The following is a 25,903-nucleotide window of genomic DNA, read 5'->3' on the forward strand; positions in this document are numbered from 1 at the left end:
CCACATACCTTAAGGAATCAATTATAAAAGAGGAACTGAGTGACTCTGGGATATTGACAAGATTTTGGAACATTTAACTAGTGGATACCTGTAGTGGCAAGTAGTCATGAAATCTTTTATTTTATTTCACAATCTCTTGCTCAACGTTTTCTTTCACATCATGATTTCACCTGACCAGGGCCTACGGATTCCTCAGTACTCAATGCATACTGTGATAAAGGGCTAACGAATGCTTGCGAAGGAAAAAGTTCAGATGGCAAAAAAGCTTTTCCAAGCAGAATAAAACCAACTGCTGGACATTTTTAATGGACAAACGAGATAATTGTAGCAATTTGACCTTGGTGATAAAGTACGCGTTCTAGAAACAGATGTTAACACCTTGTTGACGGGAGACGGACTTGTCCATCCTCGATCAGTTGAACTATGGTGAGAGAAGACCGGACAAGTCCTTCATGACGGGCGGCGAACGGACGTACTGCAAACTTAGCCCCAGTAGACCAGCAGTAAGTGTTGGGTAGCAAGCGCCCGACACGTCACGCCGAATTGCAAATATGGGTACCTAAACATTGTAAAAGGGACTCTTTTCGGGATGCTGCGACAGAAACATTGACATTCTCGCCAGTGTTCATTCTAGTCTTTGGTTTTTCTACAGAACTTTTTAAGATTGAACAATAAATAGAGAGTTCGATGTACGATGTAATGAAAATTAATAATGCACTTTAACAACATACCTTGTCCCGTTGTATGGGTTTAGTAAAAATCCCACCAGGGATTTTAAACTTCGCTCGCCCTGCATCTCGACACATCGATGAACATTCCTAGACTCAATTTTATGCGTGGTTCAGGTAGGGGGTTCAAAAATCTGGTGTAAAACCAAAGTGTTCGCTAACTGGCAGCTAAAAGGGTACTGACAAAAATGCTCCACGTTCTGATCGAAAACCGATCGATCGTCTACCTCGAGTTCAGCGCTCCACGTATAGGCTTCTCGGCTCGGCCAGTTGTTTGTTGAATCGGCAGTTGTTTGTTGAGTCTGTCGGGTTGCAAGAAGCTTCCAACATACACAAACTCGTACTAAAGCATGTTCAAATATTCAACCAATGATGAGATTGACGCAGGAAAAGCTGAGTTTTCGACAACCGCGTAGAACTAAAGAAAACTAGTAAAGTAGTAAAAAAGATGATAATTTTAATATGAGCAGTTTGAACATGCAATATGACACGACTGAGATGGAACCTGTAGATAAGTGCATCTGCTATCGAATATGTAGCCAAAGCTTTGAACATCGAACGAAACGACGAAGTGACACAGTTTTCGTCAATTTGGTTGTTTCTCTTCGTTTTGCAACGTAGCCTACTCTATTTGAACAGCCTATACTTTTCCAAGAATCCATGATAATGCCAAATAATATAGCCGAAGCTTTGAACATCGAACGAATCGACGAAGTGGTACACTTTTCGTCAGGGTTTGGTTGTCTGGCTTCGTTTTGCGACGTACTTTATTTGAACAGCCTATCGTGGATTTCAAGAATCCATACCTTTTCTCAGAGGCACGTGCTGTACAGCGACGTGGTGTGCTTGCGTTCGGTTCCAGGAAAAACCCTACGTGGATTGGCCTTGGTGATAAGGTACACAGACCGGTGTGCTGTGCCTACGGTTGGTTCCAGGAAAACTCCTACGTAGATGGGCCTTGGTGATAAGGTACACTTTTAAAAACCAGACGTCAAGACACGTCACGCAGATGCAAATCTCCATATCTCAGCGGTATAAAAGGGATACGTTTCGAGAGGTAGTAACAAAAACATTGCCATTCTCGCCAGTGCCGATTGTGTTTCGATAGGCCAATTCTTTAGAGCACCAGTAAGATGGATAAATTAGTGTTCTGTAAGTATGGATTGTATCGTTTGTCTTTTGAAGGCAATCTTTTTATTGCTCATTTTCTTTCGTTCATCTATTCCTTCCACAGCATGTTTTCTCCTTGGAGGGCTTATTCCTGATCCAGGTCCGACGGACTCCTGTGCTCTGAATTCCTACTGTACCGCTGGGGTTACGAACGTCGGATGCAACCCACCTTCAATCACTGGAGGACCGGCCTGCGATGCAAAAAGTGCAGAAGTAGTACAGCTTCTGGAAGAAGAACAAACTCGCATTCTGTACCGTTTAAATAACCGACGCAATTCAATTGCCTCGGGAGAGGCCGGAAATGCTAAAGCTGATCAAATGTTCACGCTACAGTGGGACGCGAATTTAGCCACACAGGCCGGTCACAATGCACGTTCTTGCACCGTCGCGAGAGATGCTTGTCGGAATACTGCAGATTACGCCAACGTAGGGCAAATGGTAGCTACTTACTCTGGCTCGACAGACTTCGTGGGAGGAATGTCCACTACGACGAAAATCGATAGTGTATTTATCACTGGCATCAATTATTTCCAATATTTGTATGGAACAGGAACATTCAGCAGTTACTCGGCATCGTAAGTGTTTAGAATTTGAAGCTACTGTCATGTGCGAATGAAAACTCATTACATTTTTTTTATTTTACAATTCAGTACCAACACAGAAAACGAGGCAAATATTGTGAACGATCGTTCAAAAACGGTGGGATGTGCTGCAATGCAATGGACCGAGGACAATCAAATTACCTTTTACCTGGTGTGCAACTTCTCTAACAACGTCATCGAAGGCCAACCAATTTACATGCCTGCAGCTATCGCGGGCACGGGATGTGCAACGAGAGATATGACAAACACAGCGCTTTGTCTCACCTAATATTGTCATGAGTCTACACGTTAATTGCACAACCAAAATGCGGTCAAATCTTCGTTCGAATCGATCACGACGCTACTTGGCGCATGCTTCTTCCCGGCCTCAGTCTCTGTTGAATCATAGCCCACATCACGATGATGGGCTTTTGAGTTGAAATAAATGCAATCACCCTCAAGCTGATAAATTGTGTACCAGACTAGCTGATTTATCCAATTTCACCCGGAAAGAAACAAATTTCAGACGAAAGGGTATTTTTATTCAGTACTAGCTGATTAACCCGATTTTATCCGGATAGAAAGACAATTCCAAACGAAATAGTGTTTTCATTCAGTATCTTGAGTTTTACAATGTTGAGAATGGTGGAGGTTTCACACTTGAAAATTGGCTTTCTTATAAGTATGTTTTGTGTAAATTTGTTATATCAATTTTGTGTGATTGAGAATATTTGTAGGAGAAAATAAAAGAAGTCTGAGATAAGATTGATCAATCAAATTGTGACCATTCGACTTAGTGACCCCAAATACTACGAAAATGATACCCATATTGCATTTCAACCATTGTTCATCTATAGCTGTAAGATGGTAGCCCCTCTTATCCCTTCCTGTACATGGATGAAATTTTATTATAGGATGGCTACATATTTAAGTAGTATGTGTACCAAATTTGTAAAAACCCATCCTATAATTGTTGAATTATTATTATTTTTCATCATTTTAGGTGTTCGGTGTTCGGGGATAGGGAAAGGTGTTCGGTTGGGGAAAGGGATGGAGGACTTTCGAAATAATGAAAAATTAGCTACACTCCAGCCTAGTTTGGTAGACTTAGTAGATTATGCGTTGAATACATGTGATCAGAATTGACGCTTTTTGTTTTGAGAATTGCTATTGTTTTGCTGGAGAGAAGGACGGTAGTGTAAGTCTGAGCTAAGACTGAACATTAACACTTTTGTTGCTGCACCAACGAGGTGTTTAAGTTAGTTAAGGCTTAGTTAAGAAATAAGCCCACCTTTGGATAACTGTAACATTTCGGTAACCGGTACGATCGTTGATCCAAATAAAGAACCTTTCCGAGAGGGACGCGACGTACCGGAAACCAAATGCCCAAACAAGTTAAATTCGATTTCGCAAATAGAAGTTAATTTCGATGGCTGCCGCCGTGCTGCACCGTGCTGCATCAGCGAGTTAAGTGCCGTTCCGGGCGACCCGTTGGCGCGTATTGCTGCGTCAATACAACCCACGGCGCACCAAGTGTTCGGCTAGCGCGCGTTGCTGCGACGGCAGCCCTCGATCGTTGGCAGGCCGGCTTACTGCCCTACTTATCAATAATCGATACACCCTACGGTGCGCCAAGTGTCCGGCCGACGCGCGTTGCTTCGTCAGCAGCCCTCCGTCAACGGCCGGCCGGCTCGTTGCTCTACTTTTAAAATCGTAAACAAATGCGATTTTTGGGTATATAATGGTAAGAAATTTTAGAATAAACCAGTGTTAAGTTGAAACTCAGACGATTCACTTCGTAGTTTATTTTTGACCGCTACACTCACTGCCATATCCGAAAAGCTTGAAGCGCCCAGTCCCCCCTTTCGAAGCATAGGCCTCCTCTATACGCAGAGGCAACTAGCTTGAGAGGTAATAGGGATCCAGGGACTTCAGCCATTAGCCGGCAGCAATTAAATTCACTTTCTCTCAGTTGCTCACCCTAACCAAGCTAGGAGGTCTTCCTTCGCGGGACCTGCTTGGTTAGTCGTGAAGTAACATTGGTGGCTCCAGAGAGGAGATTCACGAAAAGTCTCCTCAAACGTTTGAATTCTTGCTTGGGTAACCAGGACCAAGAAGAATCATATCAGCAAGCTCTCTGTCGATCAGAATCGTCAGAGAGATAAAAAGAGTGAAGCTTAGGCATCGGGAAAAAACCCAGTAGCTTGACTACGCCTTTTCAAAGCCACTCAGTAAAGATGTCGACCGCGACCAAGATGTCACGACGACCGAGCAAGTATTTTGTGGACAATAAGAATGGGAATTGTCGGTTGTGCGACAAACCCGATCCGAGCGATTCGCACATGGTCCAGTGTGACGAGTGCGATCGATGGTTCCATTTGACTTGCGCGAAGCTAACAAAGTTGCCAACAGCAGAAGAAGAATTTATGTGCATCAAGTGCAGCGCCGACCGAGCCAAAGCGCAAGATGAAGCAGGACCATCGGGAGGAGAAAAAGGCGATAGAAAGGAGAAGAAAGCTAAAACCGCCGAACCGGAAGTTACCACCATAGCCGAGCTGGTAGCAGCATTGACCGTTGGTAACAAGGTCAACACAAATCACTTACTTCGAATGTCGCTTAACGACCTACCCTACTTCGATGGCAATCCGAGAGATTGGCCTGCATTCGACAAAGCCTTCAGGGAAACCACAGAGGCAGCTAATTTCAACGACTTAGAAAATATGAATCGACTGCAGAGATGCCTGAAAGGCGACGCCCTGAGGAACGTCAAGGCACTTTTCTTCGATCCCGAGAATGTCGACATTATAATCGAACGCTTAAGAACTCTTTTTGGTAGATCAGAGCAAGTATACCAAGAACTCTTAAGAGAGGTTCAAAGGAAGGCGGATCCAAACCGGATACCAGATTTAAGCATCGCACTGGAGAATTTAGTGGCGAACATAAAAACGCTGAACAAACCTTCCTACCTTAGCGACCACCGACTCATCAACGAACTTGCCAGCAAATTGCCACAAGACAAGCAGCTGAAGTGGCTTAGAATAACGGATGAATTGGAAGAACAAAGAGAGATGCCGACATTAGAACACTTCAGCACCTGGCTAGCGAACATCGCGAGTGAACTTCGTCGCCTACCCAAAGCGATCGACCGAAAACCATTGCATCTACACGACACTACGAAGCCAGCAAAGAATGTAAGTCCAAAACACGAACGTAACATCAAACCGAAAAAAGAGCGCAAGGCATGCCCGAACTGCAAAGGCAGTCACAATATTCTGAATTGTGACCAATTCAAAAGCAAGACGCCTGCAGAAAGATACGAAGCCATAAAGAAAGAGAAACTCTGCTCGGGCTGCCTTCGATCCAACGGCCACGAAGAAAAAACCTGCTGGTTTGCGAGGGAATGCGGCATCAACGGGTGCAAGGAGAGGCATCATCGCTTGGTACACGTCTCGACCGAAGGGCTAATAAACTGTCACCATACCGGGTCGAAGGTCTACTACCAAATCATTCCTGTGGAACTACGAAACGACGACAAGAAGATAAAGACTTATGCCTTCCTAGACACAGGTGCCTCCTCTACCCTCATCGACGCTGCGACTGCAAATCAACTGAACCTAAAGGGTGCAGTCGACCCCATTACCCTTACGTGGACGCAAAATCTATCCGTGCAAGATGATACCAGCCAACGCGTCCAATGTAAGATAAAGGGGCAAGCAAGTCAAAAAGAGTACTCACTTCAAGGTGCCAGAACAGTCAAAAATTTAAAACTACCCACTCAAACAATCGATAGTGCTTATTTGCTGGAGAAGTACCCACACCTCCAGGGAATAAAACTTATGACGTTCCACAACGCTCGCCCAACCGTACTGATCGGTTTGAATAATGCACACCTCATGGCTCCAATAAACCAACGCTACAGCAGCAACGACACTCCAAGGGCGATGGAAACCAAACTCGGCTGGACAGTATTTGGCCAAGAAGTACTGCACAACGAATCAGTCGAGCACATCATGATCCACAGGGAAGAAGAGAACATGAATAAGTTGATCAAAAGCTACTTTTCCATCGAAAACTTCGGAGTAAAGATAACGAAGCCACTGCTGACCCGCGAACAGACTAGAGTAAACAACATAGTTCAGGAAACCCTCAAGAAAAAAGAAGACCGGTACGAGATAGGACTACTATGGCGAAAGGATAACGTAGTGCTACCTCCAAGCTACAAGAATGCATTCAACCGATTGCAATTCCTCGAACGACAGCTGAGCAAAGAAAAAGGTCTTCAGGAATGGGCGAAGACAACATTCAGCGAGTACCAAAAGAAAGGGTACCTAAGAAAGCTGTCGCCTGAGGAAGCATTAACAAAAACTCCTACTACGTTCTACCTTCCGCACTTCATCGTAGTAAACAAAAACAAACCTATCCCGAAACCAAGACTAGTGTTCGACGCGGCTGCAACGGTCAACGGCATATCACTTAACTCAGAGCTGATGTCAGGTCCGGATATTAACGCACCGCTATTTGGAGTGCTCCTAAGATTTCGAGAGGGTGGAATATGCGTCACCGGCGATATAAAAGAGATGTTCCACCAAGTACAAATTCGCAAAGAAGATCAAGAAGCTCAACGAATTCTATGGAGAGACTGCGAAAACCGAGAACCTGACACATACGTTATGCAAGTAATGACCTTCGGAGCAACGTGCTCGCCAGCGTGTGCCCAAATAGTAAAAAACCATAACGCAGAGCAGCACAAACAAACACACCCGAAGGCACTGAACGCAATCACACGACAACATTACGTGGACGATTATCTTGATAGCTTCATGAGCATTGAGGAAGCTATCGATACCGTCAATCAAGTCATCAACGTTCATGCAAAGGGAGGATTCGAAATACGGAACTTCAAATCCAACTCAAAAGAGCTGCTCCAAACGATCCCCGACGATAGAAAAAGTTCGACCAGCACAGTAGTGACATTGGAGGAAAAGGAAAGTAACGTAGAAAAGGTCCTCGGCATTTACTGGAACACCGATACGGACCAGATCGGCTTCCAAGTAAACTTCAATGGTTGGGATCACGCGCGCACACCAACAAAACGACAAGCCTTGAGCTACGTTATGAGGGTTTACGATCCGTTAGGCCTCATTAGCCATATCACTATACATGGAAGACTTCTCACCAGATCAATAAACCAAGCCATGAAGGACTGGGACATTCCAATACCGGAGGCCCTCCAACCTCAATGGCATGAATGGAGAGAAATGGCGCTAAAGGCTAAGGTGATCAACATACCTCGTCCAGTAATGCAACACCCAACAAAGACTGTGGAGCTTCACACCTTCGTCGACGCATCAGAAGAAGCGTTCGCAGCCTGCGTATACGTCAGAACCAGATGTGAAGGTGAAAACGTCGTGAGATTTCTCGTCGGTAAAGCCCTTGTAGCACCTACACCGATCATCTCCATACCACGCTTAGAATTGCAAGCAGCAGTTCTGGGGGCTCGCCTGACCGACGCAGTCAAAAAAGAACTTCGTCTGAACGTAGAAAAAACGACCTACTGGAGCGACTCACAAACCGTACTATCATGGATAAACAGCGTGAATCGAAAATATCACCAGTTCGTCGCGATCAGGATAAGCGAAATCCTGGACTCCTCAACTATGAGCGAATGGAGATGGGTACCTACAAAACAAAATCCAGCCGATATAGCCACAAAGAAAGTCGCTGACGACACTCCCTGGCTCAAGGGTCCAACATTCCTGCAGCAAGACGAGACAACGTGGCCAGTAAGCCGAGCTACGTACTCAACTAAGGAGGAAGAACGAGTCTTCGCGTTCCATCAAGAAGCCGTCAGCATCATAGACGAGGACCGATATTCCTACTGGGACAAGCTGGTGAAACATCTCACCTATCTAAAGAAGTTCGTCAATTATCTACAGAACAAAGACGGCTTCAAATCTGAAATCAATCTACGGGACGTAGAGCAAGTAAAAAATGCTCTATACAGGAAGGCACAATGGCAAGGTTTCCCGGAAGAAATGAAAGCCCTTGTCGAGAAGAAAGATTTTCCCAAATCTAGCCCCCTGAAGAAACTCCTTCCTTTCCTCGACGATGATGGTGTGATGCGATCACAAGGCAGGCTCGAAAACATTACAGCACTTCCACCAAGCGCTAGAACGCCAATTCTCTTACCTCAGAAGCATCGAATCACAAAGCTGGTGGTAAGACACTTCCACAATAAAAGCCTGCACCAAGCCGATAATGTCGTCATCGCCAACATTCGACAACAATTCTGGATACTGAATCTCAGAACAGTCCTAAAAAACGTTAAGAAGTGCTGCCAACTATGCATCCTCCACCACGCAAGACCTGCTGCCCCGCTCATGGCGCCCCTACCAGAATTTCGCGCGACGCCATACCTCCCACCGTTTACACACACTGGAGTGGATTACTTCGGCCCCCTGGAAGTAACCGTCAAACGGTCAACCGAAAAACGATGGGGAACTATTTTTACCTGCATGTCGACCAGAGCAGTATACATAGACTTAGCGGAAAAGTTGGATACCGACAGCTTTTTAGTGTGCCTAAAAAGTATGCAAATTCGTAGAGGAAAGATAGCACACTTATATAGCGACAACGGGACCAACTTCAGAGGTGCCGAAAACGAATTACAGCAACTCCTAGAAGACATCAATCGGCACATGGGACGCGAAGCAGCACTTAAGTACGAACTACAATGGCATTTCAACCCACCGTCTGCTCCACACTTCGGAGGTGTCTGGGAACGTCCGATCCAAAATATAAAGAAAGCGCTCCGACACGTGGCTAACGAATGGAACAACCGCAAACCCAGCCCAGACGTATTGCGCGCCACCTTAGTTCAAATAGAGGCCCTACTCAACTCAAGGCCTCTAACACATATACCATTGGGCAATGAAGAAGATGAAGTCTTAACTCCGTATCACTTCATCATCGGAAGGAGCGGAGAACACGTGCCCCCAGCTGCAGTATTCTCAACGAAGTTGGACCGCAAGCAATTCCAGCTGGCACAACACTACACCAAATTGTTCTGGGATCAGTGGAAGAAAGATTATCTGCCTACGCTCATTAAACGAAACAAGTGGACCCAAAAAGTCGAGCCGATAAAGGAAAACGACATCGTCGTCCTCACGGACGACAACGCACCCCCAGGTCAATGGATCAAAGGCAAAGTTGTCAAAACACACGTCGCTCCGGATGGACAAGTACGATCGGTGGAAGTTAAAACAGCCAGCACCACCCTCAAACGTCCAGCTGTCAAGGTTGCAGTCGTGGATTTAGAGCAAAAGGAGCACCTACTTCTGCACTCTGTATCCACTGCGCCACCGCCTAAGAGACCCAATAAAACACCACAACCCCTACCAGAAGAACCACCGGCCAAGAAAAAGGTAAAACGCATTGCGCCATGCAACTGGGCTCAAAAATTGCTACTGACACTCCTAGTACTCGGCGTCGGAACCACGGAAGCCGTCAACATTCAACCGGCGAACGAAGGCGGAATCTTCTTCAATCATCTAGGCAGCTGCTTAGTTCAACGAGGAATTCTACAAAGACGCATACCGCTGGACATCGTCCCCAGGGACGATATAGGTCACATGCATCAACTCCGTTTCGAGCTGCGATCGTTGTACACAAATTTCGCCAGTAAAAGTCACCCAGCGAACGGCGGTACACTGAAAATCGAGCAGTTTTTTGCCTTTTTCTTTCGGACCCCCCGATTTCCGCTTAACGGGGGGTCGGATGACACGCACACAACGTTGAGTCAGAGGTGGCACTCACACATCGTTAAGTGTAGGAGATGTCACGCACACCAACGCAAATGGCGTGAAAGCAAAAAAAAACATTGTATTAAGTTGACGTTCAACCTGTAGGTTATGTTGACGCGTTTTTGCTCAAGCCGAGGCTTCGCTTCAACACATCTTGCGGCATCCCTTTTTCACTAGTGTTAGTCTTTTAGATATCTGTGGAAGAGGAGAAGAACTTTTTATTTAGTGTGATTAGTTATATTTACCAGGTTTGAACTCATTTCTTTGAATTCGAAGATCCATCACCATACCACGCCGCTACGCCACTGCAGTGATTTGTGCAGTTTATTAGTGGGGTAAAAATCCGTCATAGTTACGATCCATGAACATAATATGTTCGATGCTAAAAATAGCATATACCGGATCGTATATATCATGGTGATGTTATTCATTGATTATTATATTATATTGCAGGATAATGGAAGAAAAACCAGCAAAAGCGACACCTTCATCTTTAAACCGTACCATTTTGTACTTCCCACCACTTCCTTCATCCAGCAATTCAAAACCATTCATCAACACAATCCACTACGTTCCACCGATACCGGCACGACCATCTCATTGTACCAGCCCCCATCCGCCACCCATTCCACCGAGAGCTAATGTATCTCCCAATCATCTCCATCCGCCACCCATTCCACCGAGAGCTAATGTATTTCCCAATGATCTCCATCCTCGTCCAATACCACAAAGATCAAATCCCAATCCCAATCAACTAAAGCCTCCAGCAATCCCACCTAGATCTCCAGCAACATCCATTGTCCATCAGATTCTACCCACACCTCCACCTACTCCTACTCCTCCTCCTTCTACTCCTACTCTTCTTCCTCCAACTCCTCCTCCGCCAACTCCTCCTCCTCCCCCGAAGGAAAAAGACGTTCAATTAGATCGATTGGAAAGGAATGTAGGAATTTTATCTAAACTAGTACGTAATATGGCTAGCGAAGTGAACATAATTTTAAATAACATTGGCTGCAATAAGGCAAACACGAATAACAGAAATATCAATGTGCAAAAATTGTGTAACATCGAGGAGCTGAAAATATTCAACCATAAGCTAGGCGACAGTATTTACATGGCAGATGTAATATGCCGCCTATTGCATTTATTAGGTTCAACCAATGATGTAGATGCAAGGTTGAGTATTTTATTAGATTTATTGTTTGATAGAGACTTTTTGTCTCTATGTAGTTGGACAGGCAGGGGCTTTCCCGACCCAAAAATTCCATTTGAGGAATACACTTACGTGTTAGCTTTATTTAAATTTGTTGGAGGAAACAGTTTTGTTGAATTATCCGATGAATATATAAAAAAATTCTTTCTCAATAAATTTTACCACAGCACAGGTCGCAGTATGGCACAAGGCTTGCGTACGACAGAGAAACGGAAACGGACGGAATAGCTTTTATCGTTAGAAGTATTTAAATCGTTTTATTATTAGAATTAGAATTATATTATATTAGAAAGGTAGCATTAGAATTTTTATGAACTAACTTAAAGTATGCAGCAGCGGTGTGAAATAAAATGTTGAGCCCTGGTCCACTGTAACAGCAGCGAGTTTACATTTTACATCTCCTAATAGAACTGTTGTAGTGCTAGTAGATAAGCTTCCTATATCAGCCTTAAAATTATAAAGAATCTCGCCAGAATCGCAAGGGGTCGAAAATGAAGATTGTTTTTCTAACATAACATTACCAACAATATATAAAGTTTTAGAGAGCTCAGTTGTACAACTAAACTTAATGATGGTATGATCTTTGGTTAAAAACCAACAATCTTTACTACATTGGTTTAATGTACAGCTTGATGTGATGTGCAATATCTCGTTGTTGTTTGTTTTTTCAACACAGGGATAATCTTTAACTTTACTGTTACTTGCAACATCTATTTCTCTCAGCTCAACTAACCTACAAACTACTTGCTCTAAATGCCGACTCCCTCCTCTAACTAATCTTTTCATTAACTGCAATTTATTCTCAAAAGGGTACGTAGAGAATGTTGAAAGCGGGCCAAATCGTTCTACTTCTGAAGCAATGTGTACAAGATTGTGCACATTGCTCGTTAAGTGTGATCGATCATAAATATGACTGAACTGTTCAACAAAAATATTCAGTAGCTCTCCTGCATATTTCCAATGTGCTTTGTATGCGTTTGAAGATAATATCGTCACTGCTGTGTAATATAGTTTAAAATGTTCGAAAGCCTCGTCACTTATTCTTTTTTCTAATACAGCTATGCTTACATAATGTAGAAAAGAACTCAACTCTGTACCTTTCCAAAAGGGCAAATATTTTAAGGATCTTAATCTACGGGTTATTTCCGAGGGTAATTGGGTGGTCCTAACTAAATGGGAAATTTCTTCCTGGGTATAAGACAGCCATTTAGGAAATGGTTGTAATGTTCCCAAAGAATACCCTTTCAGCAATTTTCGTGTAATTCCTAAATCTAAAGCGTGCAGCGGGTCGCCTACAGGTATGTCTAATACTAAATCTATATTATTTACATCTGATAAAGGCGATTCCCGTTTCTGGTGCGTATTAACGTATAAACCACCTCGGAATTCAGCATCGGTGCGGTCTTCCCCAACTCCCTCGAAAACTACCTTTCTTGCGCTGCGTACATGTGTAGCCATAATCTTACACTTCATGCAGCCATGAATAGCATTGTGGTAAGCGACGCCTAAAAACATTCAGTAATGATTAAGTACGCATAGGTAGCTAACTGCGATTATCACTTACCCTTGATAAATGCTCGTGCTGGAGAATCTGCGATGAAGGCCCTTATTTTTATTTCAATCTGTTTCCCGTTTATTTGGACTCCTTGCTCCTGCACGTAGTTTAACTCCGTAGCTAAACTACGCAGATAACCTTCTGCGTTGGCAGGTTTTGAAGGACCACAATACACAGCCACCACCAAAACTGGTCGTTCAGCAATATTATCAAGCTGCATGAGAATTGGCCACAGCTGTGTTGGTCCACTATTGTGCAATGGAATGCCATCCATTGAAATGTTGATGTGGAAAATATTCACTGTTGGTGTCACATCCCTAATAAACAAAAACATATATATTAATTGCAAATAAAATCATAAATAGCATGAATACAGCATTGCTACCGGACTAGTTTATAACTTACCGATAGTAGTATTGAAGGGATTTTTGTATACCCTGATACCACAATTTCCCTCCAGCTACACTTTCCAGCTCTTTTCCAACATCCACTGGAGTCTTAAGCAATGATCTTGAGTCTCTAGGAAGGATGAAATCCGTTGTGTCCAACACCAACTCTAACAGGTCATTAACGGCATGATGCGAGATTTTGTGATTTAGGGCCCAGTTTCGGAGTCCTTCTTTAAACAGCAGATTTTTGTTAAATCTTTCAGTCTCATAATCATTTTCGTCGTCAGAGTCGTCCTCATCGTCCTCCAGGATGTATTCGAACGGAAGATTCTCTAAAATCTCGTCTTCGCCATCATCAGCATCACGGTCTGCATCAGGAGTAGTTTCTAGAAACAGGAATAGTGTGAAGGTTACGTTAATCAATTCAGATAAACATTTTGAACGCTACATCACGTTCACTTCTTCACTTTTCCATCAAACATACCTTCTCCCATCCTTTTGCTCGGTCCAGGCTGGTTTTCCTCCTCCCATTCCTTTTCACACGCATCCCACAGTCTTTTGCCAAGTTTACTGGCTAAGGAACTTTTCTTCATTTGCTTCACTTTATACATGGTGCAAAGAAACACTGAACAACACTGTGAAAACCGTGAAAATTAACAAAATCTGGCTGTTACGAATTGAACTCAATGGCGCTTTGAACTGAAATAAGAATTTGTATACAGGTAAAGTGCCGGTAAACAAACCAGATGCCTTCAGCTTCACGCACACCATCAACCGATTTTTACCCCGCGTTAATCGTAAATGCATAACCCAATGAGCAAGAAAGAGTCAGGGCATAGCATCAATAGCAGCTATCTTGTTCTTGCCAATGGTAGAGGGTCGTGGAGATGGAATTCTCCCTACCCCTCGCCTGTAAAATGGACTGATTCGAGCAAAACCGTTCGCTGGGCAATTACCGGACGACACGCTGAAGGAGGCCGTCACAATGGTAAATATACAAAGTAGAGCCGCGGAAAGGGAGATACGTTTTACCTCTCGCGTAAGGAGAGTCGGAGGTATTTTAGGGTTTCTAAAAGATTTACTGGTAGGTGGAAGTGACGTAGAAAAAGAACTCGATGAAATGCAAACCGCAGAAGAAATTAAATACAAGAGAATACTAAGTACTGTCACAATGGTTAACGAAAGGTCTAAAGAATTAGCACAAAAGTTTAAAGATAAAAGCGATAAGTTGTTATCACACATAAAGCAAGCCAATTCAGAACAACAAGATATTTCGATAAAATTACACATTGTAGAGCTGACCTTGCTAGCCCATCAAGTAATCAATAATATTGCTGAAAAATATAGGTTGCTTAGAACCAGTCCTATACAAAAAGAAGAGCTAGAAATACTGTATGACCGAATAGAGAAAGAACTACCAGAAACCGTCCGCATAGTTCGAACACATCCCTCATTTTCCATTGAAGAAGGAGAGAAATCTCTGACTATTTTAGTAACAACAATATTAGTAGAAACTATTCCCTTCGAGGTATTCCAAGCCTATCCCGTTCCAGACAGAGTAAGGGACTCGATCATAACGATTGAAAAAACGAAAATAGCCATAAATGATCATTGGGCTCACTTCTATCCATCTTACCTAATCGAACTGAATCAAACCCATTTCATTGTAAACCATCCAACAATTGAAAAACGAATAGATTGCTTGTCAGGAAAAATACTCTCAGTAAATGAATCAACGAACTGTACTACAAGAAAATTGGAAACACCATATACAAAATTGATTCACATGAAAGAAGCAAACTCCGTGCTTTACTACACAGACAACATTAAAAGTATCAGATTACATTGCAATAGTACAGATATAGCACTTAGCAGCTACGCGGCAATTGTGGAATTGGAAGATAACTGCGTTATTGAATCAGCCAATGAGACTATAAAGGCCGATATTTCATTTAGGAAAATAACAAAATCCTACTTTAAGAAACATGAAGAAACTCAAGAACCAGAGGTCATCGAAAACACGGAAACAAAAGTCCCAAGCATCTTCGTACTCCACGTCACATTGGTACAAATCGTCATTGGTACAATCATAATAATATTAGTTGTAGCTATCATGACGATCATAATGTGCGCACAGGGAAAATGTATCATTAAAAAGCTAGAAGCCACGGAAGCAAAACAAGAAGAAAAAACAGAAATGACCGAGTTCTTTAACAAACCTCGATTCGGGCCAAAATATAGAGGTAATTCACCGAGTTGAATTACGAGGGGGAGAATGTTGCTGCACCAACGAGGTGTTTAAGTTAGTTAAGGCTTAGTTAAGAAATAAGCCCACCTTTGGATAACTGTAACATTTCGGTAACCGGTACGATCGTTGATCCAAATAAAGAACCTTTCCGAGAGGGACGCGACGTACCGGAAACCAAATGCCCAAACAAGTTAAATTCGATTTCGCAAATAGAAGTTAATTTCGATGGCTGCCGCGGGACCTGCTTGGTTAGTCGTGAAGTAACAACTTTGTTGACGGGCGTTTTTTTCCCAAAACTAGCTGCTGTCACCGGGGCCAGCCGTTCCGGTAACGAACGACCGATCGAAACGGATACGACGAAACGAACGAAATACCCGAATGCTCGACTATGCAATGGTATGCGTGCAACGTACATGTCCGTCTTTCCGTCCTCAACGTTGAGTCAAAAACAGACGAAGATCTTCGTCTCCCGTCAACAAGGTGTTAAGAGTGAGACCATTCGATTTAGAGACCACAAATACTGCGAAAATGATACCCATATTGCATTTTTCCCATTTTTAGGGTAAGGTGTAGTTTGAGAGCCTCCCTTTCCCCTTGCCCTAGATGAATGAAATTTTAACCCATGCTATGCACATATATAAACAGTATGTGTAATTTTTTTTTGTGAAAATCCGATCAATAATTGTTGAGCTATAGGGAGCGGTAGGGAGGTACAGGAATATCAACAAACGAAGTCCAAATAACTCATTCTTGAAAAATTAGCTAATTTCCAGTCAAGTTTGGCGCAAATCCGTCCGTAAGATTTTGCGTAATGCTGTTGATTACATGATAAGAATTAACGCTCTTCATTTTGATGCTTGGTCTACACGAAGCGCAAAGCAACCTTTGCAAACGGCAAAATGCTGTCAGATGGGCAGCCAACTGTCAAAGTAAGCGAAAATCTGTTTTTCGGTCGGCGAGTGAAAAATTGATTTGCAAAAATTTGCGCACCAGGTGTAGAGTGCCGGTGGATGGAAAATAGTTGTTTGTGATGATGTACAGTGATTGTTGATAAGATTTCGGTGTACCTCTGTGCTGTTTTTTTTACAATTAAACAATCAAATCAACACGGAATGCGCTTACATCTGCATCGGCTCATGAATGTTAAAGTCTACACGAAGCGAAAGAAAGTGACAGAAAAAATTATATTTTCGCCTGTTTTTTCAGAGTATTCAGTATTTTAGCTATTATTAAAGAGGATGAGGACGAGGAGAAAAAGGATGAAGAGGAGTGGGGGGAGGTGGCAGGTTTTCTTAATACTCTTCAGGTTTATCAGAAATTGACCTTGAAATAAGGTCCGATATCTCTTCAGCTAATTTTGGAGCATTATTCTCCCATCATTTCCCGCATCATTTGCCGATAATATTCCTGTTTTCTCCCAGTTCGTAGACTATTCTTCACTCTTCCATCGTATCGCCCTCTATCGATGACATGCTGGACTGTAGAATGTGTCCGCCCAACTATCTCACCACCTTTTCGCGTTGAATATCCTTTCCAATACAGTGAAATAATTTATTTCCCCAATTCAACGCCAGTTTCCTATCTTGACTCCGTTATGTAGTGTCTGGAAGGAAGGAATTCGATTTTCGGACTACTTCACGTCGCTTAACCCCGCACTCTCACTTTGTGTTCCAGCTGACAAATCTAACTCAACTGCTCTTTTAAGCATAAGGCTAAAATAATGCGTAGACAAATTTTCTTCTAACTGATATCGGGCAATGCGTTTTACTACGAGCAATGCGAGGTACGTGTTTAATGGAATACTTAATGGGAAGTAAAATTATATTATTTTTCAATTTTTGAACAGGAATTGTTGGACAAAATTGATAAAACCAAATTGCGAGAAGTCCGCCAGAAAACTTGGTTGTATTATAAAGGAGTAATAGGTAACATTGATTTTGTCAAATAGCATTTAGAAAAGACGAAAACTTAACCCCATTCATTTTACTGCTCAGGGCCTCCATGAGTGTAAATCCGCCACTGGGTGTCCATCAGCAGATTAAGTATCGTTTGGGCGTTCCACCGAGCGGGAAAACGAAGGAGAAAAACTAGTCCATGGCAAAGATGTGCCCAATCGAGTTCGATTGTGCCGAAGTCCAGTGATTTCTTCGGTCATAGGAAACATCCACTCCATGCCGCCAAGAAAGCGGATGAAGTGCAAGCAAACAGACTCGTGGTGGAAGTGTGTTTGTTGGAAGTTCGAAGCAATTGTTTGAAGTCCGCTTGAGCCGTCGCGAGCCGCGTCAGTGAGTAAATTTACATTTTATGAACCCGATTCTTTTTTTTTTCTTTTAACGACCCTTTCCGAAAGCCCTAGGAAGAGATCGCACCGTTCGTTGCTGCAGTCGAGAAATATGCGTCGAGCGCCTCTCGGAGTGCAATTGCGCATGGTCTATGGTGTGGCCGGGCGTGTGTACACACGTTTAAGGCCACGCACATGAACGCACGATCCCCCGGAGGGCAGCGTGCAGTAACGTTTAACGATCATCTGGTGCAGTTCGTTTTACGAGCCTACCACGCAGCGCGTCGGTGTAAAAATACGTCAATTAAGCCTATTGGGAAAGGTAATTGATTTTTTGACTTTCCGTGAGCGTACGGACAGAGAGCGGAGGTGTTTCACTGCTTTCTGCTTTCAACCGAATGCAATGCATTACTACTGAGCAACTTCAACACTTGAGCCGGCGGAAGAAAGTTTCCATCCGAACCCCAGTCGGATCGGTGGTAAAAATAACGGAAAACTAAAAATATCGAGAGTAGAAAAACCGCTGGGAAACTGGTACTTCCGATTTGGCGGGAAGAATCGACACTGCATCGTTCTCTGCTAGAGTTGTAGATAAACTAAAAACTCGTTTTCGTTTATGTTTAGACAACGCATTTAGTTCATGTAAATATTATGCTTACCTACATATGACTCGGGAGGGACTCTCTTGTCTTTCTGTCTGTGTGTGTTTTTCTTTGCTGGTGGGATTTTGGTTCTATTCCGATGCAGAATTCTTTTAGCCGGAATAGAGTTGTTTTTTTCCTCCCGAACGAGTGTTTGTGTTCCGAGGTAAGACTATCATGATCAAAGTGTACACTGATGGTGGATTATGTTGGTGGCATTTGGTTAAATGTGTTGCTTTCCTTTTTTTATTGATTTTTTTTAAACAACGTTACCAAATATTTTTTACATCTACACAACAAAACAGTTGGCATTATTTTAAATTAATTAAATTAACAATTCCCGTCATGATAGCTAACAGAGTTGAAGTATTCTTGTCTACTGCAAAGTTTTAGGCTCTAAAAGATACTTTCCGAATTTTGACGAGTTTAACATCTCCTTTTAATCCACTGCTTTAATTTTTTCGTTCGAGTTTTTTTATTTCCCACGGACTAAACTTTACTTTTGGTGAAGTTATGTTCATAAGTCATTCTGTGGAACAAGAGAGACAAACTGGAATGGATCACTGAACATAATGAAACCGTGGCGGGGTTCGATGAAACGTAGAATGTTTCTGTTAAAAAGCGTAAGCGTAAGCTTCAGTAAATAAAATAATAATAGAACTGAAGTATCATCAATAATCACGCCAGTTGTAATGCTTCATCACAAATTTTCTACATGCTCTTAAAATAAATCACACTCCAAAGTTCGTCCAGTAGAGACACTTTTTCATCTCCGCATGAGCTCAACCAGCATCGCATCATTTCGAAGTCAATTTAAGAAATCAATAAATATTCAAAATTCAATCTAACCACCAAGCGCCGTATATCGGCGAAGGGTTTTCCTCACCTCGCTGCAATGGTCGCTTGAGTCATGAATAATTTTACCCTGCGATGAAGCGGACGAAATTTCCGTGTATGTATGGGGCTGTGTGTTTGATTTTGGAAACGAGAAAGGTCGGTTTAATATGCACTTGAAAAGGATTCCTTCGCCATTCCGCTATGAAGGAAAGCGAGTGGCGAACTGTGTTGGGCGTGGTGAAATAATCTACCGACCCATTTTCTTAAGGATACAACCATTTTCACTTACTACTGTACGATTGAATCAGTGCTGTCTAAAGAACTAGACGCGGTAGGAGTGTGAGGCTACGAAAAGGATGCGAGTGTCTAGTGTATGAATAATTTTAGCATAAATCAAATCAAAACCATCCGAGCAACAATCCCTGGTGAATTATAGTTTTCTTCTGAACTTATGCAAGAACTTGTGGCAGTTTTCATGAAAGAAAAGTCAAATATGTTGTAGTGGAAAGTGTTGAGTTTTATTTTCGTTGTTTTATGAAAATTGATACCATCTTCTAATCTGGTTAGCTTGTGTTTGTTTTTGCTGTTCGTAAACTGACAACATTTTCGAAGATATCACCCAATGGAGGGTCTTATAAAAAATATTTATACAATTTTTTTTATTTAGTCGTCGCCAACGCATGGTTTATTTAAAACAAAAAAATCTTTGCTGCCATGTAGGTGAAAATATTTTCGAATAATCTTCATCAAGTGTTCCAGTTCGATCAATATATTGATATTGCGCTCTTTTCTACGATGTTTTGGAGAGACTATAAAAATATAATAATATTCATATTAGCTTACTTTCGAGTCAATGGTATTGTTTTCATTTTCAATCAATTTGATTTACAGAGCTCAATGAACTCTACAGTCCAATGATGTTTATTAGTATTTCAATTCGCTCTTGTTTCCATTGTTCCTTCGATACCGTATATTGGAAAAAAAAGAAACCCGGAAAGAAAACAAATGAAAAAGTAATACAGACCCTCATAGGAATTCATATTTTGGAATCACACACAAGCACACATAGCAGTCCATCATTATTTGTTTTAGAGAGCTTTTCCGGGCGGCGAAAGCCCACGGCAGCCACTGGATTCTGTGCCCGTTTTCAAAGCACACATTCGAAACGGATCAACCATTAAACATTCACCAGCTCACGGGTATTGAAAACATTAGTTTTCCATTTCACGGCATCCTCGAACGATGCGCGCAGCACACGGTGAAGGTAACACTCAGGCGCCCGAGGAAAACTCCGGCCGGATACCGGTGTTGCAGGGCTGACTTCCAGCTGCCACCTTGTCGATCCATTCGGGAAGCTTTTCGGTTGTGCAATTTGGTTTTTGAATAATTTATCCACCTGCTTCAGTCGGGTTCCGCGCGAGAGCGAGACGGCACCGTCGCTGGGCGCATGAGATTCGACGGGAAAGAGTTTTGTCGGGGGAAAAGCGGCACCGTTTACTTCGCCGCTGGCAATGAACCGGAGAACACGGACCATGAACCGTGTCACTGAACCGTTTCGGGGCTCCATGCTCCCTGACAAATGGCAGTTTCCACCCTAGCAGCCGTCCCGTTCCGGCCAAACTCGGGCAGACTGGCGGAAACATACAATCGCACTTAAATATTGATTTCCATTGACATGACATCGACCTGTCAGCGGCTCCATTTGGGGATTCGCTTCGAGGAGGTAGGTGTGCAGCAAATTGGTTGACGCATTTGTCATCTCCATTGCAGGAGACCATGACGTAACCGGGTGGTTCCTAGGAGTTGGGAAGCGGATGGACTATTCGGAGTAGTTTCGCGCGAGCTGAGCAACACACCGGGCATCGTGAAGTTGTAATGTTGCATTTATTGTCAGTCAATATCGCGCAGGATGCTCGTGGGCTAGAAAACGCTAGCGACAACAATGTCCGCATGTTTCAATTCTGACCAGGAGCAAACATTGGTAGACTAATTGTTATGATAGGATCTGACCCGATGGATAAGCTTTGGGCCACTCACTGATAACTCGCCGTTATTAGCTGATGTGGGTTCCTGCTATCCATCGGAGTCAACGCGCAGCGTCCGTCGATCAGGTGACTTCGACAAGAGGATCGGGCACGGACGAGCCGCGCTTGGCGTCCGTTTTATGTATAGTCAAAGTACCGTAAGTTTCAGACCAAGGACCTGTGGTTTAACCTGTATGTTCGTCTGGGAGAAAAAATGTAGTGTTGTTAAGAAGAAACGTAACGCGTCCTAACTGTAGCTGCACGAAAGAACATAAAACTAATGGACTAAAATTACGTACATAAGTTGAAGTTACAAGAAATGATGAACAGTTAAAACAATTTAAAAGGCAATACCAGGATTTACTTTTCAGTATGTTTGAAAATATTAAGAACTAACAAGCAATCTCCTTGAAAGGTTATTATACTTAAAAGCACACCAAGAGTTCGAAAGAGCACATAAGGTAGTTGCAAAAATTATAGATTGCAGCTCAAAATTGAATCGCACAAAAGTTGAGTTAGTTTACAAACCTACCGCAAACCGTTTTTGGCTTATGTATAAAATCGAGCCGTCGAACATTGACTAGCAAAGGTAAATAGTTTTCACACATCCTTGAACTCGAACACACCCCCAACCTCAAATCAAATCGGGTACGTAATGACAAAAACCTTGGTTCATTCAGGGTGCACCAGATTCTTTCCCACCGTTGCGTTCAACGTGCGACGTCTGTCTGGATTGCAACAGGAACACTCCGGAATGAACACTTTTTCTTTTTGCTTTGGTCTTCATCCCTCACATTCCCATCCGTCAACGGGGGTATGTTTTATTGATTTGTTTGCTAATAACCGGTAAAGTCGTTTCCATTCAGAGGGTGGCAAAACTCAAACACCCCCCTATAGTCACGTGCATCCGTACTGATTTTTGCACACAAAGTTCCTATTAGGAGATAGTGTGTGTGTATGCGTTTGTAGCGAGTTATTACGTACCATTTGGCCTCATTCAGTGAGTCAGGCCGGTGACGCGAGGGTTCGAGATGGAATTAAAAACCAAGCCAGACGCCTCGTGCCGGCCTCTGAATGTGAAATGATCCGGGTTTACAGAGCCTCTTCCTTAGCGCGGTAGATCCCGTAGCCTCCCAACGTTAGACACGAACATCACAGACTGGTGGCGGGTTTTCCAATGGGCAGGATTCAGGGGAGGATAATTCCATTCTGAAAAATTCACGAGATTCCAAATTGATTTCCGGCTTTCTGCTCGATTGTCTCGCATACAACACGCACATAAGGGTTGTGGTTTTCCATTTGCGCTTGAATGAAAACGCAATGGACTGCCTAATGTACGGAAAGACCGTGTGTCGTTGGTGGACAAACACCGGTGACATCCTCGTTGCATTGGCAAGTTTTCATGGATGGGCACGTGCCGCCTGTGTGGTTTTGTGTTGATTTTCATTATGATGTTTGGAACATGGCCGTGAAGTAGCTATCGTCGTGGTTCGTTTGTTTTTGGAGGTATGAGTTGAATGCTTTTCAATAAATAAGGTCAACTCATTGATGTACAGAAATGAAAGTAATTAAAAGTTAGATTTTAAATTTCACACAGGAATTGAATGCAATAGTTTCAAAATAACTCATATTTAATTTTTTCTTGTATGGAGTTTTGTGTATGCTAAAAACTTGACCAATACTGAACTCTCGATTCTTAAACTTTTCTCACATTAAGTATAGAATCTGCAGTTGTTGTTGAAGATTTGTTTGATTTTAGTTTTTTAGTAAAATTATCTAGATTTTAAATTTGAAACTCAAATTTACTAACACAAACAAAACAAACGTCTATGATCTCTACACTTCTTGATAAAAAATAGTACATCACAAAAATGCACAACATCTTTATTTGTGTTACACAAACCTAATATTTTCTACAACTGTCGGTAGGTTTTACGTATAACATTAATCATTCGCAACAATTTTCATTAATCTTAATCGTATCTTAGACCCATATCCGGTTCTAATAAAAATAGCCCTCAGTTCACATATGCATGCACATTAATGTAATCCAATAAAAGTAACATATGTCCAGGTGTAGTTTTTGAGCATAACTCTCAAGTAAAGAGTAAAAACCATATCACTTTTTCCTCTCCTTCTTAACCAAGCATCCCCGGGACGATAAGCTACTAGTAAATAAAAAAACCACAATGAAAAACATTGTAATGTCTCAATTTTCAAAAAACTGTAGATTAGCTGAAACAACAATTCCCTCAAAATGTACATCTTTAATTTTGGTTCAATGTGTGACTGTGCGTGAAGTCACCAATTGAACACGAAAACGACCAGCGGACTTTAATACAGCCTCCGAAACGTCTGACGCTGTCAGCGTACGAAATTAGAGCACATTCATTAGACATTCACAGCGTCCCTACTAAGGCACGTGAGGTTCGGGCTCCGTTCGATCGACTGGGCCTACAAGGCTTGGACGAAAAGAACACGTGAGACTCGGAAAACTCCGGAAAATTATCCACCCTTCACCACGTCCTCCTCCCAATACCTGTCATCACCAGGCAAAATGGCCAAGACTTTCTCCGTCATCCATGCTTTCTTTCGGGCCTTCATTGCACGCACATCTGCTGACTTTCCATTTCGTTTCGTTTCGTTAGGTTCGATTTCGGCTCTCCGGACGGGTGTTTCCCGACAGATCGAATTCGGTGCCTTATGCTGTGCCGCATGCAAGCCCGGCACCATCCCCGGAAGATGGATGACAGCCAAGGCCCCCGGTGAAGAATGCGCCTTCACCCGGCATGCTGAATCGATTTTGCCTCATCATTCCCGGGCTTCCGGTAGTAGGGCGGCCCACCCAACCCGGATTAGGCGAAGACGCACGCTAAGCAATTCCGACTCCGGGTACCTCGTTACCCGAAGCCAGGCAGCTTCGCCACGTCTCGGACGGACGTGCCCGGACTGGTGAATGATCGAACTAAATTTCGTCGTCGTCCCTTTTGTTTTCCCACCCACACGCTTCACGCTCGGGATTCAATTGTCTTCCCGTGTCGTGCACCGGCCACCACTGACGGTAGAAAGGAACCACCGGAAACTTGGTGTGGATGGAGAGATGGAACTTTTCCGACCGAGCTTTAGCTACCGTAATCGATTCGAGCGAGAGTTTTCCTTCCTTGAGTTTTCTTCCTGATTCTCCTCCTTCTTTTATTCACTCCTCGCTCCTGCAAAACCTCATTGAGCTGGCCAATAATGAGCCCAGAAAAACGTGGCCTAGTTTCAAATTCCTTCGCACTAAATGTTCGCTCGTGCGTGTACTCGGCATTGCCGTGGAGAACCGAAGCCGCTGCTCCGAACTGCCGAAGGTGACGTGGCCACATTTTGCCATAAAACGCACGATTGCACCGAATTCGCGCCCGACCAATGCCGAGGGAAGCGTGTACGTGAGATGGAAAACTTGTCGACGCTTGTTGGCACCGAAGCGACAAACGGCATATCGTCCGGGAAGGAATTCGTGTACTACGGGAGAAAATTGAAAGTGGAAGGAATGCGGATGGTAACTTCCCTAGCCGGGAAAATTGGGGAAAAAGGGTGGGTTTGTGTCACATAAATATTGTCGAGTGCAATATTTTAAAAGAAAAGTCACTTCTGGTAACGTCTAAATTATAGTGAGCGTGATTTTTGAACACGGTCTAGGTAATGTTCTCTTGTAGAAATGATTTTTCAATTTCAATGGACAAAAACTATGCATTAAATTTACAAGCCAGTTCGATCGAACAAAACATGCATTTTGACTCATTTGATCGTAAAAAAAATGCAATCGGAACTAATTCTTCGAACACAATTCGAAGTTTCAAACAGTTTTTCCGAGCTGACGGTTTTCGTCTATTTTCAGTTTCCTTTTACAAACCATTGGTTAACAATTGTTTCATTGATAGCAGTTCTTCATCTTATTCGCTTTGTACAAAGCCTTTCATCGCTAAGGAATTTACATATTTCTAAACGAATTAAACAGTTCAAAAGTCACAAACTTCCATAATAGAACCAGCTACTATAATCCCTGGAATGAAAGGTCCAACATTAAGCAGCGACTCCATTGAACAGTCCTTAAGCCGATAGCTAGCTTGTCTCGATACGTTCCACCTTGTGGTGGATAGTTTCTAGCAACGGTAGACATGCACCACGTGGCCAGGCCTTTTGATCTTTGGTGTTTTACCAGAGTCGGACCACTTCAGCGACATCGCTTACCGTGGCCGTTTGAAGTTTTTGATTCTGGTGTTTGCCTTTCTGTTTTCCATTCGCCGGTATTATTAAATCTACCAGATGATCGTCTTAGTGCAAAAATGAACAATCTTTTGCGTCTTTTAAGCTGCTTTTGAAAACGGTAACAATCAACGAATACCGCTCACCGCTGTATTCTTGAACGCGATCAATAGTATTATACTGTTT

General features: G+C 42.9%; 1 protein-coding gene across 1 annotated transcript; it reads left to right on the forward strand.

The window, feature by feature from the left end:
* The first annotated feature begins 4,716 nt into the window (after positions 1–4,716).
* Positions 4,717–12,176, forward strand: LOC131293502 (uncharacterized). Its single transcript, XM_058321578.1, has 2 exons — positions 4,717–8,463; positions 12,171–12,176. Exons 1-2 carry the CDS (start codon positions 4,717–4,719, stop codon positions 12,174–12,176), a joined length of 3,753 nt encoding a protein of 1,250 aa, XP_058177561.1.
* Positions 12,177–25,903: the final 13,727 nt, after the last annotated feature.

Source organism: Anopheles ziemanni, chromosome 2 (assembly GCF_943734765.1).
Source record: "Anopheles ziemanni chromosome 2, idAnoZiCoDA_A2_x.2, whole genome shotgun sequence".
NCBI lineage: Eukaryota > Metazoa > Arthropoda > Insecta > Diptera > Culicidae > Anopheles > Anopheles ziemanni.